This window comes from Prinia subflava, chromosome 5 (genome assembly GCF_021018805.1).
Source record: "Prinia subflava isolate CZ2003 ecotype Zambia chromosome 5, Cam_Psub_1.2, whole genome shotgun sequence".
Lineage (NCBI taxonomy): Eukaryota > Metazoa > Chordata > Aves > Passeriformes > Cisticolidae > Prinia > Prinia subflava.
Window position 1 is genome coordinate 2,679,388 of NC_086251.1, and position 14,716 is coordinate 2,694,103.

At 46.8% G+C, this 14,716-nt stretch overlaps 1 protein-coding gene across 1 annotated transcript in view; it reads left to right on the forward strand.

Moving 5' to 3' along the window:
- NELL1 (neural EGFL like 1) overlaps positions 1-14,716 on the forward strand; it is a 206,558-nt gene that overhangs the window by 38,420 nt on the left and 153,422 nt on the right. Inside the window, exon 4 of the mRNA XM_063397555.1 lies at positions 1,773-1,943. Within this exon, the coding sequence (XP_063253625.1) occupies positions 1,773-1,943 (171 nt within the window). The remainder of the gene's footprint in view (positions 1-1,772; positions 1,944-14,716) is intronic.

Here is a 14,716-nt window from a genome sequence, read left to right on the forward strand (position 1 = left end):
TTCTGGGTATTGACTGTATTGTTACTGAGCATCACAATGATAAATCTTCTCCAGATTTCATGTGAATGTAATTTAGGTATTTTAATGGGTGTTGGCTGTAATTAATCAACATTCTGCTCTACTATTCAGAAAACCCCTCTTTCTCTGCCCTCCTTGTGCCAGTTCCTTCGCAACACCTGATTTGTTTCCACTCTGTGCTGCCTGTATTTTGTTTGTACCTATGCCTGCTGTGGTTTTTTTCAGCACTGGTTTTACCTTTTCCTCCTTGTGTTTTTTACTTTGTCTGAGCCTTTGATTCATGTGACCCCATAATGATTTTCTGTGGCATGAAAAATATGATGGCAAGGCATTGGCAGGGTGGAGGAGGGCTTGAGTTTCACTTTTGGTGAAGCCTTACTGTCTTTGTGTTCCCCTTCCCAGCCTGTTGTGATGTTTTGCACCTTTCCCAGCTGATGTTTTATCACCTGGGTGTCCTCCCAAGGAACTCCTTTTCCCAGTGATGTTGGAACCCCTCAGGTTCTTTGGTAGGAGCTGATCCTGAGGAAGTGCCCAGCCCCTGTGTGATGCCTGTGCACAAAGGCTGTTGGGGCTGTGTTCTGCCAGGCAGTGCAAAAGACCTGTGGGAAAATGAAAATTGGCACTTGATATTTATTGGTTTGTGCTGTGTTCATTTCTTGGAAGTGGATTTCATTACTGTGGTTTCCCCCCCTGCTGCAAATCAGCCCCTGTCTCTCCAATGCCATGTTAAATTGGTGTTGGCCAACAGGGAAAGACACAACCCTGTGGAGGCAGATGGGCCAAAGGAGTGTCTGGGCAATCTTACATCTTCACTGCCTTGCAGAGCTATTTCTACAATAAAGGGAAGTCTGCATCACCTGTTTCTGTGTGCACAGCTTCATTGTAGGAGGAAAAAGGTTTGATGTGATGCAAATACTTGGTGAGGTGCAAGAGAAGACACAACTATTGATACTGTCAGTGTGCCCTGGAAGGGCTGAATTCATGCTAGAGGAAGAGCTGGCTCCCCCACAGCCCTGTGAGGCCAGTGAATAGCCACCCTTGGTTAGCTCTCCTCTGGGTCTAACAGCTCTGTGAAGGTTTTGATTGTTCGATGCTTTATGCCAGATGTGCAGACACCTAATCCTGCCAGGAGGTTTTGTCCTTTCCTTGTAGAGCTGAATGATCAGGGGCAGTAACAATAAAAGTCAGAAAGTGAGTATGTAGGGGAGTCCTAAAAATAAGCAGTTGTGGGTTTTTAACTGCATTTGCAAGTAGCGAATACAAATATAATGACTACCTGGTGGTTTCTTACCTTAATGGCTTTTCATTTGTTTGTGGTAGTGATATATGTACTGCTACTGCTCTTTATTTTTCAATTCCTTACAAAGCCTGCAGTCATATGAAATGTTTAGGTGAAGAGAGTAAGGCTTGGTTTCTTGGAGGTTCCTCTGGGTGAATAAAGGACTTGAGGAGGAGCCCAGGACTGGGCTGACAAGTTTGAGCTGTTCTCATGTCATTAGTGTTGCTGGTTTTGTGCGGCTCTGAATGTACAGCCTTGTCTCTGTACTTGTTCTAAAGAAATTAATGAGCAGCTGATCCCTGCTGGGTGACCTCTTCAGCCGGTGCTGTTTGCTGGAGCAGCCCGGGCTGCTGAGCGGGCAGTGGTTCCCACAGCCTGCCCGGCCGCCGAGCGGGCGGTGGTTCCCGCAGCCGGCCCGGCCGAGCGGGCAGTGGCTCCCGCAGCCTGGGCTGACTCTGTTGCTGTTTCCCTGCAGCTGCTTCGAGCTGGAGAGCAGCGGCCTGCGGGACGAGGTGCGGCTGCACTACCGGAGCGGCGGCAGGAGCAGGACGGAGGTGTTCCCCTTCCGCCTGGCCGACGGGCAGTGGCACAGGGTGGCCGTGTCCCTCAGCGCCTCGCACCTTCTGCTGCACGTGGACTGCAACAGGTGAGCCAGCACCCTCTGGGGATTGCTATTGCTTTGAAAGAAAACCATCTCTGATCGTGGAAATCAAATGGGTAAAGGAGATTGCTCTGTTCTATTCCCCCCTCCTGTGATGAGCGCCTCGTTCGAGAAGCGAAACTGCCCTGGGATAAGAGAAGGAAAACAAAGTATCAAAGTGGGGCAATTCATTGTGATGATGAGCAAATGTGGGAAAGGTTGATTGCTGATGGGGGAGCATTAAATGCATCTCTGTGGTTCAGGCAGTAGCTGCTGTCATGTTTGCCAGTGATGGATGGGTGGGATGCAGTCTGTTTTGCTGGGAACTGCTTCACTCAGCCTACCTGAGAGCCTGAATGAGAGATGGATGCATCAGAGACGCTTTAATTTTATTTCACTCAGTCAGACAATGCAGTTTTCCCTGATTGTTCCACGTGCTGCCCCATTTGGAAACTTGTGAGAAACCTGGAAGCTTCTTTTTGCATGACTGGAGCCAGTGATTTTATTTTCTGGAGGGTGTTCTGTCTTTTCCCTTAGAAGCTGTGAAGGCTGGGAGGTGGCACATGGCCAGGATTTCAGGGGATGAAAATCAGCAAAGCTAGAATCTCTCTTGCATTGATTTCACAATGAATTGTAGACTTGAGACTTAGAGGCTGATGAGGAAATTCAGAGAGCTTGAAAATGGGACTTTGATAATTGTCTTTATGAATGAGGAAAACAAAGCCTTAGTTGGTACCTTATTGCACTGAAATGAATGCAGAAAAAAATATCCTTCACATTCACTGAGAGGATCAGCATCTGCATTTTGCTAGTGTGGCACTTAAATGGACTGGATGATGACAGCAGATGTTTTTTGGAGGTCTTCATTTTGTTCAGACAGGCAGAATAAAGTTAGATGAGTATTATAGGGGTATGCAGTTATTGGAACACTTGAAAAAGTTTGAATTTTGACCCAAGTAATTATGAGATGTTGTTTTGAGAGGAATGTTAAGACCATTTTCTGCAACTCCATTAACTACTGAAAAATCCAATCTGAAGGAATGTTGTTCATTGGACCTTATTTGGACCTTAGAAGCAATTAAGTGATGAGAGTAATTTTAATTTTACTGAGACATTGTAAAAAAGGCATATTGTATATGTGGCTCTACGCAGATATTTACTATATGTAATCTGATAGATAGAAAAGTTATACTATATTAACATTAGAATAATATAGTGAATGTAGTTTTGTAATTAACAGTAAGTTATAGTACAATAGAAGCTGTGTATGTGTGTTATATTTTTTTGCTCAAGAAGAGAAATTCCTCAGCACAGAGATAACATTCACAGAGGCCCCTAAACCTTACAGAGGCCTCTAAACCTTCTAGTGAAGAAGAATTTATGGCCTCTTATCCACAGAACCTAACTTTCTCAAAGACGTATGCTCTCATGCGTTCTTTTAATTAACAGAAAACTTTTGTGACAAGAAACAGCTGAAAATTACTCGTTTTACGTAAGATATGAATAGTCATAAACTGAAGGCTTAAAAAGAAGACTTCTCTTTGTTCGGGGCCCTTCTCCTTCCTAGCCTTTGTCTGGGAGGGAGGGGGGACAAAAGCCCGGGCTACCTTCTTTGCTCTTATTTGTCTCATTATTTGTCCTGTCTCTGAAAACTTTTTTTAAACTTTTATTATTGTATTAATATTTTTGTAACCAATTTTTATTCTTTATTAAATATTCATAAATTTAAAAAAAACGAGTGATTGGCGTTTATCACAGACATGAAATGTACAGTTTGCAGAGATTTTCTTCATTTCAGTCATTTGATTTATTTATGCTCCCATTATTTATTTGTTATACGTTTCTTTGCTTTCAACAGAATGCTTTTTCCTGTTGTTGTTTATTGACGTACTGGGTTTTGGGACAGGTTCTTTGTTATCCACTTGGATATATATGTATTTTTTATGAACAGCAGATGTCTTTTGGGCAGGCCCTCTTTAGCAGATTGTTTAGTGGCTGCTCTCCTGCTCAGAATGTAAAATGAAGACATCACAAAGCGACTGCCTGGTGCAGAATTGTATCCAGGGACAGGAGAGCTGCACAGAGTCCTGGCTGTGACCTGGTTTTCTTTACAGTAACAGGCAGCAATAGATAAATACAGTTATGGAATGGGCTGTGCTGTCATATGAGGTGACAAATGTGTCCAAACATCTCTGTCAGGGAGCCCTGAGCAGGGCTGATCCACCCAACCACGTCCCTTAGGGTGGTGCATCCATCCTGAGGTGGATTCCAGCATAAATCCACCCTGAGGTGTCTCTGTTTGGCTGTGCTGTGGTGTTTGATGACAACTCCTGTGGAGGAGTAATGGAAACAGCTCTGAAAGCATGACTTGAGGACAGATCATAGTAGAAGTTTAAATGAGAGGGGGGGAAAAAGGAAGTCTCCAAGTTCCTGACTCAGCTGTAGCATCACTGTTGAGTTAAGTAGAGAGTTTTGTGAATGCTGGTGTTAGTGTGGTTGTCTCTTAACCCTTTGTATCTTTGCACTCAGAAAGGAGTCAGTATCTTTTTCTTCTTGGCATTTTCCTATGACAGTGCAATAAATGTCAAAGCTGTGAGAATGAGGAGCAGGTCAGTGAGGGTTAGTTCTGAGCACTGCTGGGAACCCTGGGCCTTCTTCATGTCAGTGTTAGGGAAACTGCAGCTGGGAGTGTGGCAGAGTCCAGCGTGAGAGCTGTGGCCTTTGGGTGTCAATGTCCCTATTTTGGGCTGCTGTGGTGTCTGTGGGGTCCTGGCTCAGTTCAGGACGCCCAGTGAGCAGTGATGCTTCTGCAGAGTGAATGAACAGGAGGGAACAGGACCTGAGGGCAGTCAGTGTGTTCACCTGTGCCACCTCCTGCAGAGCTTTGGGGTCATCAGAACAAGAATTGAGCTCCCTGTGCACCCATCTAGTTAAAGGAATTCTCAGCTTTTTATTTTCTGTTTTTGCCAGCAAAAAAAAAAGGGAAAAGAAGAAAAATGGACGGCCACAGTGATTGCCTTGAGTTTCTGCTGTATTTCTTTAGGGGTTTGCAGCATGGCTTCCTTACAGACACTCCTGAATTTGCATAAATGCATTACCTCTGTTGCTTAGGGCTGTGGTGATGTGTGATGTGTTTAGAAGGCTGTTGTGAGTGAAGGATCTGTGAGTGCAGTGTTCCCAAAGTTATTCTGTACCTGAGAGTGCATTGCAAGTGCCTGCAGTGGGGAAAATCCCCAGTCCCAGCCTGGTTTGGTGCAGGATTCATCCTATGACACCCAGGGCCAGTCTCTGGCCTCCAAGAGCTGCAGCTGATCAGAAGGCATTGGAGAAGGAGCCTTTAATTTGTAAACACACAGTCAAATCTACTCTTTCTCCTCCCAGCCCCATCACCCACATTACTCTGATTTGTAAAATTGATGTGGCATTTTTAATTGGTTATTTTGTGGATTCAATTGGAAGTCAGCTTTGCTTTCCAGACCTGGGCAGCTGGGAAGGAGCACTGGGGAACCAGCAAGGACCTGCAGGGCTTTAAAGATCACCTCTGGCACAGGGCAGTTGTCTCTGTTCTAGTGAGATGTGGTGTGGGGGGAATCAAAGGAGGTTCATGTGCCCAAGGCCTTTGGAAATCAGCTCCTGCTGCATCTCACTGGCTCCTTGTAGGGCTCCTGCAAGAGCAGGGAGTGGGAATTGTAGCTCAGTTTGATGTTAAAGCTTGGAGCTGCTGGCTCAGCAATGATTTGGGTTGGAAGGGACTCTAAAAATGATCTTGTGCAGTCCCTTGCCATGGCAGGGACAACTCCCACTGTCCCAGGCTGCTCCAAGCCCTGTCCAGCCTGGCCTTGGGCACTTCCAGGGATCCAGGGGCAGCCACAGCTGCTCCGGCACCCTGTGCCAGGGCCTGCCCACCCTCACAGGGAGGAATTTCTTCCTCTTATCTAATCTAAACCCAGCCACTGTGATTTGAAGCCGTGTTCCCTTGTCCTATCAGTTTGTTTCCTTGCCCAAAGTCCCTCTCCAGCTCTCTTGTGGCCCCTTTAGGTCCTGGAAGGTGCTAGAAGCTCATCTGAGCAAGGAGCCTTCTCAAGGCTGAACAGCCCCAAATTTCCCAGCCCATCTTCATGGGAGAGAAGAAAGATACCCCAAAGTCCAGCCTAGAAACCTGCTGAGTGTCCCTGGGCTCTCCTCACTGGCCTGAGGAGCTTTTGTGCTGGGCACAGAGAGTCACCTCTGGCCAGGGGTTCTCACAGAACTGACCTGAGCAGCCACGGCTGCACTTGTAACACGCTTTGAACATTCCAGTGAGGTTCTGAGAGCTCAGGAAAATGAAAAGACTGCATCAATTATCAATGTACTGCTGATGCACCAGTGAAACCTGTGCTCAAAGTAACATGGAAATGAACTTTGCTGCTTGTGGCAGGAGCTGTGCCTCCTTGCCCCGGGCTAACAGGGGTCGTCGGGTTTTCTGGTGGATGTTCAGATCCAGCTAGAGCAGCTGCACCCTTGTCCTTAAATAACCAGTGGTACCAATGGATATTTATTCATGTGGGTGTGTGAGCAAATGGACTCTGCCATGCTTTTTCCCTTTTTCCCTTTTTCTCTGTTCACACCTGTGCTGTGGGGAGATTTGCAGCCCCAAGAGGCTGCCAAGTCCTCCAGGATGTGCTGTCTTCTCTGGGAATTAGTTTCAGCTGCAGAGCCTGTGCTGTTTCCCTGGGCACCTGGCTGTCCCCTGGGGTGTCCCCTGTGTCAGGAGCAGCACAGAAATGGATTGCATTTAATGGTGTGGAGAGGAGTGAGGGGATGGCATGGAGCTGCAACTGAGAAGATGGCAGGCACTGTATCAAAATGTATTTATTGACAGTTTATTTGCAGAAAAGAAATTGCAAGTTGTTCTCAGTGTGGCTGATTAATCTGGGGGGGTGAGCCTGAAAGGTGTGTGGCTTATTTTGTTGTTGTTGTTTTATTTATCATCAGCCCTATTGCTACAAAGGTACTCACCTATTCAGACAGTATCCATATTCCTTTACTTGAACTCTATAGGCATAAAAGGGAGAGGAGGGTGCTTTGATGGCAACATTTCTGTTCTTCCAGTGGAGATCTGTGCTGGAGTGCCTTTTGCTGTGAACACAGCCTGTGATTCTGATGGGTACTCAAAGCTGTTTGATGGAGGGGGTTGGTGTGAGCATAAGAGAAGAGATTATAAAACTGGAGCAGGCTTGGAAGTAGTCTCCAGCTGAAAACACATCTTGTCTGCTTCTTTCATGTTAGAAACAGCGCATTAGGGAATTAAAAATGCATGAGCAGTGAGAACTTTGTAATTGGAAAAATAAATAAATTAAAGTAACACCCTCCGAATATGGGAATGCAAGACCTCTGAGTTCTTATAAATAAGATACTCTGGCTGCCAACCTGAGGCTTTCAACTGATCTAAACCAAGCTCTGTGACTTTATTTGAAGTGTAATAAATTTAAAGAAGGTTAAGGGATGTATTTAAGAGAGACTTGCTGCTTTGGTTACTGTGAGGCACTTTCTCTTGAGAGGGAGGATGGTGTGGTGGCAGTGCTGTGCAGCTGGGTAATTCAGCCCTGCTGTTTGAGTGTGAGTTTGTGACCCAGATTGCTGCTCAGCTCTCCAGGCTGCAGTCACAGAAAGGTTCCTGGTGGTGGCTGTACATGATGGGTGCACCCAGCCTCAGGTCTGTGGTGTTGTGAACTGGAAGTTGATTTTCACGTGCCAGTTTTCCCTTTTGTTTGGCAGAAGGGCTGTGAAATGTTTGGGGTGAGAGGCATCTCCAGCTGGCATCCCCCACCAGCTGCCATCAGTCTCTGCCACTGTAGGGACTGCAGGTAACTGCAAGGAGAGGCTGAGGGTACAGCCAGCATTATTTTCTTTTTAAGGAAGCTTTTACATAGCCAGGGTTTTTCACTGAGTAGCTAATGCATCAGCAGAGAGGTGGTATGGGTGTGACCAAAGACTGAATGATCTGTTTCAATCCAATCCCCAATAACAGTGAGAATTTATTTTTTATCCCCAAAAAATCAATTGGACTCCTTTGTGTAGTGCATTGAGAGAACTGTGAGAGTGCATGAGTATTTATGGGAGTGCTGAAGAGGTACTAGGGAAGGAAATGGTACCAGTGCCTATCTGTGCCTCCATGGCCCACCCCTGGAAGGCAGAAATGTCCTGTGCAGGTCCCTGGTGCTGAGCTCCAGCAGAGGGGCCTCACAGAGCTCTGCTCAGCCTGGAACCTGCTCTGGGCTCCCTGCAGGAGCTGAGCCAGGGGCTGGTGGCAGCAGCAGGAGCAGCACTCGCTCTCCTCAGTTGGAGGAAGGGGCTCCCCTGGAGCCTGGGCAGAGTTTTGGGGACCCGTGGGGGCAGAGTTTGGTGCCTGCAGAGTCCTGAATTGGACTCAGCAGTGGGTTTGGGCCCCCTCTCCCCCAGTCAGAACTTTCTGGTGAACTGGAAATGTTGCTGGACAGGTTGATGGCTCCAGCAGGACAGGAATATTGTGTTGTGCTTCACCACTGGCATCCTGCAGTCCTTGTGTTTGCATGCTCTGGGTGTGTCAGAGAGAGGATGGATAATGGAGGAGGGAATAGTCTTAAATCAAGACTGGAGAGCCTCAGGTGGTTTAGTAATTTCCAGAAGTGTGTGACTTGGTGTATTACCGAATTCTGAAATGTTTGTGTATTGGTCCAATATACATGTAGACATTTTTTAATGCTAAAAGCAATACATCTTTAAATTGGTGTGGTTAGTTACAAAAACAGTCTCTGAAAATTCAGCTTACATAGTTTGAAATGTATCTGGATATTTTCCTACGCATCTTTTCAGGAGAACCTGTTACTTGGCTCTATTTTCTTTTTATTTGTTGGTGTGGGAGTCACATGGACAGAGAGGTGATCATAGTAATTTAAGAGTCAACCAGATGAAGCAAATGTTTTGAGCATTTTCCTTTCAGATTATCAAGACAATTATCTTGCTCCAGCCAGGCAGATTAAGTGAGATGTAAGAAATAAATGAACTCTTCCACTTGAAGTGGTTAGCTTAACTCTGGAGTTCAGAACTGCCTGTCACATGGGATAATACTGGGGTTGAATTGAGAACATGATGGCATAATTCTAGTTAAATACTCCTGTAAAAACATGAGATCTTCGGTAAAGAGCAGGTGAGAACCCCTCTGGACTATTCAACAGCAGCCTTGAGACCTGAGTCTCCATGCAGCCAAGAGTTCAGAGCCTTTTCCAAAGATCTGGAACCTCTTGGGTGTGTTGGGGCTGGAGAGGGCGATGGAGCAAAGCAGGCTGAGGCTGCTGAGCTCTGACACCTGCCCAGGGTTTGATCAATGTTTAATACCTGTGGGGTCTCTCTTTGACAGCTCAGCACAATCACCAGAAGATCATTATTGTAGGAATCCAGTCCTTACAGAGTCCTCAGGTTGGCTGCAGGGAGGCAGAGACTGCCTGATTGCATTTCTTCATACCACATTAGTTATTGGTGCAGAGAGTGAGGTGTTCCCTCCCAAACAGCCCAGGCTGAGGGGGCAGCTGGAGAACACCTGGGAGAAGGGAGATGGGGTTAGGGATGGGCTGCAGCCAGCCCTGAGGAACAGGGATGGGCCCTGGGGTTGGGGTCACACAGACAGGAGCTGATGGGGAGAGGAGGGGCAGCCCCAGGAGAGCCCCATGCCCTGGCACAGGGCTGGGACCAGCCCCAGGAGAGCCCCGTGCCCTGGCACAGGGCTGGGACAGCCCCAGGAGAGCCCCGTGCCCTGGCACAGGGCCAGGACAGCTCCAGGAGAGCCCCATGCCCTGGCACAGGGCCGGGGCAGCCCCAGGAGAGCCCCCTGCCCTGGCACAGGGCCGGGGCAGCCCCAGGAGAGCCCCCTGCCCTGGCACATGGCCAGGGCAGCTCCAGCAGAGCCCCGTGCCCTGGCACATGGCCAGGGCAGCTCCAGCAGAGCCCCGTGCCCTGGCACATGGCCAGGGCAGCTCCAGCAGAGCCCCGTGCCCTGGCACAGGGCCGGGACAGCTCCAGCAGAGCCCCGTGCCCTGGCACAGAGCTGGGACTGCTCCAGGGGCAGGGCCCTGGCACAGAGCTGGGACTGCTCCAGGGGCAGGGCCCTGGCACAGGGCTGGGACAGCCCCAGGGGCAGGGCCCTGGCACGGGCAGAGGCAGAGCATCCTCAGCCTGCAGCTGCCTCCTGACACTGCAGCAGAGGGGCTCTGGGATGTGGATGAGGTTCTTTATGATCACAGACAAATCCTCCAGTGCTGGCAGGAACCCCTTGATGAGATGATCCTGTGACAAGATACCCTGGGAAGCAATTAACTTCCCAGCAGATGGTTTTTGGAAGGGGGGAAGAAGCTGTTTGGTAGGAAGGTTGCTTGTGGCTGGCTGAATTCTGAATTTATCTCTTGTAGCAGTGCAGAAAGAGTTTAAATCAAAAGCCTTGTTCTTCTCACAATTGCACCTCTCTTACTGTAGTAGATAAATCAACTCTGGGGTTGAAAGGAGCCTGGGACAAAGGGGAAACACAAGGCAAGGCCAAGGCTGCCTGTGTTTGTGAGGAGGGGCTGTTCCAAAGCTGTGAAAGCTCATCCTGCCTCAGGTTCTGCTGTGGCTGCCAGAGTGAAGGTCCCTGTGCTGCAGGTCTGGGGCCAGGGACCAGCACATCCCCCTGTGGCAGGCAGATGGGATGGAAGGAAAGGTTTAGATCTGCAGTTCTTAATAAACGCCTTGGGACAAACCCCAAAAGCCATCTTAGATTTTTGAAATGATTTTTTCATGACAGAATAGGGATGGCATAAGCCATTTAATCATAGTTTACCTCTTTGTTCTGATAACATTTTATTTTGGGATTCATTTTGCTGCAAGACCTTTGTGCACATTTTTATGCACATTCTTCTCTTTTCCTTTCTGATTGTAAGATAGGCTTAATTGGCTACTGCTTGTTTCATAGTTACTCTAATACAGTTTTTTATCTCAGATGTATCTTGCTCGAAGGGTTTCCTGTTGAGTTTGTGGAAGAGGAGCTTTTCTTCTTTTTCCATCTTGAAAGATCCCATTGAATTAATTTCTCTTATTCTGGACTCTGCTTTTAATTGTTCAGCCTTGGTTTGATGATATTTTGCATCTGGGATGTTCTCTGGACATTTGGTTCATCTGAGATGGGCTTTTGGTGTCACTCTTGGTGTGGTGACAAATGAGTGTGCTGTGCTTTGAGCTTGTTCACAGTTTGCTTTATTCAGTGTTCTGTTTTGGGCCTGAGCCTCAAAGCCTGCTGAGGTTCAGGGGTGTCTTTCAGGGGCCCTGTGGGTTTGTGTTGTCCTCATTTATCAGTGTATTTGTCTCCTTGGCTGCAGTGGGTCCTTGTGTGCTTCATGAAATCCCTGCTGCTTTGTGGTTTATGCTCTGGCAGGCAGTGATGGCTGCTCACAAAGGATACAGAGATGCTGAAACACCTCGGGAGAGGCAGATATTTGTTTGACAAGTGGCATTTGATCTGTGGAGCTCCCAGCTCTGTATAGAGATGTTTAAAGTCCTGAATTGACAATCCATGGAAGCTGTGCACATTGGTTTTTATAAGTCTGTAGATGCAGATGACATTCACCTCAGCCCTTGAGAGGAAGAACTCTTTTGACCCAGACACCACCTTAAATTGTGCTGCATGTGGCAAAAATGATCATCTTCCCCAGAAGCTGTGAGAAATCCATTGTGTGTGTGCAGGAGATGCCCACAGTGCTCTGGTCACAAATCCAGCCCGTGGCACCCTCCCAGCTGCTCTGGAGAAAATGAGCTCTGTCCTGCCCAAAGCAGCAGTGTCCAAAGCTGGGAAATGTCAAAGCAGCTGTCCTGGCACTGACAGCCTTGCTCTGGATCCATCACACCCAATATACAGCTGACCTCATAGTTTGGCATGTTTTCTTTTTCTGTGTAATTCTTGACAATCCTAAGCAAATGGCCAAATATCTCTTTGATATTTGATACGGGAGTCTGACTCAGCAGTTTTCTGGGTTTTTCACCCCTTAGGAGGTGCTGTTTTTGTCACATGAGGATGGGTAAGCACTGCAGCCTTGCAGACAGGCTGTTAGGGCTCAGACACTCTGTTCACTGCTGTTGTCAGGAGTCCTTTGTGTCTGTTCTGTCATTTGCCAGTGAAGTTCACAGTGCTGGCCTTGCTTGTGAAGGGGTTGGGATCCACCCCAGGCTCTGCAGATGAAAATTGCCCCAGGGGCAGCTCTGACAGAGGCATTTCTGCCCCTCTGGGGCCACTGCTGTGCCATGCAGTGGGTCCAGTCCTCTGCTTTGGGTCGATAATAACGATTTGTGTCAGTTCAGTGCTTAAGAAATTGTGATAAAATCAATGAATAAGTTTGTAGGAAACTGAAGGGTGTCGTATGTTCTGTAACAAAAGCCCCACAGAGGCAGATATCCCTGTGGATTCACCCTTACTCAGTTGATGTGTGGAGAACAAACCCCCAAACCTGACAGTGAAATGTGCTCCTGTGGCCATCCTCACTTGCATTGGTGTGGTTTCCTCCTGTTTGTTAGTTGCTTTGAACTTTTCTGGAATGAAAAAACGATTTTTTAAAGTAGGGTTTTATGAAGATGAATTTTTCTTTTTAAATTTAGATTTGTATTTGGAATAATTCAAGTGAGAAACAGAGTACATTAATGTTGTATCTGTGATTATACAGGAAAATCAATGAAATCATTTGGGTGGCAGACCCTGAAGAGAATGTGAACTGAGCAGGCACTCTTGAGTCTGTTCCCTAACATATGCTATTGCTGGACACCTATTTTCTTTTTATCCCCAAGCTGAACAGTGCCTTGATTAAATGGTTGGCAGTTACTATTGTATATTCAAAATTTAATAAGAAAAGGCTTCCCTCATGCCCCAAGATTTTAATCTAAATTGCTTTCCTCTGTTAAGTGATTTTGAACTCCTATACTAGGGCAGAGGAGATAGCACCAAAAAATCAAAATTTCCTCCAGGAAGTTTATTGTTCAGAAACAAAACACTGGAAACTGAATGCATAATTCAGTTAAAGTTGCTGCAGAACTGAAGGCATGTCAAATGATGCATCCTATCCATAAACATCATCAAGAAAATCCAATCTCATTGGTATTGACACATTTTCATTGGGAAGCAGACAGCAAATGGGTTGAAAGAGAAATATGTGAAGATACCTTAGTGTTTATTTTTAAAATCAATTCTTCATCTCTTTGGAAGAATAAAGACCAATGCCAGTACTGCATGTTAAAGCTGGGAACTGATAGGATCAAGCAGTTTCCTTATGCAGGAGGGTTCAGAGAACACCTTGGACAAACCTTTTGGAGCAGCTGATGGTTTTTGTGCAATGGGCTGTGTCAGGAGGCTTCATTTCCTATTTCAGAGGTGTTCTGTGTTTTTGCAGGCTGAGCTGGAGATGATAGCAAGGGTCAAAGGGGGTCAACACCTCTGCAAGTTAGATTAGGAGAAGGACTGATGCTGAACATGGGAGACTTCTTTCTCTTCTCTGACTTGGTTTACAGGAGTTAAGAGTGCTGTTCCGAAGCCTGCCATGAACAGAACTTTTCTGTGCCCTTCAGGGTATTTAAAGGATCTGAGGATCCAGATGGGTGTACACAGGGTAATGAATGGGTGCCAGAGTGTCATTTTGGAGCCTCAGTCTTTGAATTGCAGAAAAGTATTTTGATGATTCACCCTGGTGTCAGGAAGGGCTCCTGTGCAGCTGCTGGAGGGGCCTTTAGAGAGGGATTCATTTACTGTGAGATGAATCACAGCCTGGAAACACTTGTGTCTCTTCATTAAATAAGGGAGTCCAGAGAACCAGCTCCACTGCAGGGATGAACTTGTGAGACATTAAAAATGGGGAGTGTTGAATTCAACACCTGTTCTCCACATGGAAATGCAGAGCTTCCCTCTGAGCAGGGACCCCAGACAAAGGAACCCCTGGGCTTTTATACCCTCACAGTCTGAATCTGTGTTTGAGGGGTGATTGATGCAGTTCAGGGCTGTGTGTGCTCACAAACCGCACAGAATATTCTGAGTTGGAAGGGACCCTCAAGGACCAGAATGGCCCATGCCAGGCCCAAGCCCTCAGCTTTGGTGTTGTTCAGCACCATGCTCTGACCAGCTGGGCTGATCTCAGGGGTTTCCATTTCCAACCTGCAAATGGAAGAAGGCACATTCCTGTTTTGGGAACCTGCTGTGTTGTAGACACAGAAGAATTTGAGAATGTCAGGATTTGGTGTGCTGCTTTGTGGTGACTCTTGAGTTGCAGTCTGTTTTAGGGTTCAGAATTTTGGGCAGTGGCGACTCCTGGTCAGTCCACGTTGGCTCAGGGATCCTCACATGAGCAGAAAGGAAGTTTATTTTCAAGTTGTGCTAAATATTTCAGCAATTTCAGAAATGTGTCTGGCATGGCAAATACTGTATGTATGACATGGAACTGCATCTCCACAAAAGTAGGAATGCTCTTCAAGGGTTAACTTTTGCTCATAAAAGTTGTGTGTAAGGAATGATCTTCACTGCAAGAGACAATCCCATGTCAGGTTTTTGGCAGAGGGAGTGTGACCCAGTGTGTGAGGCAGTTCAGCCTCAGTCATGCCCAGTCTCAAGTCTCAGATTTTGGGCAGAGGCTCTGTCTTTGTGATGTTGGTTAATCTGTGTTCCAGTCTGCACATGGACGGATTGAGGGTATTTCCCTTTTTTACCATTCTATATTAGATATATGCCATTATGTATTGTAATAGATTGTATATTTACCTTG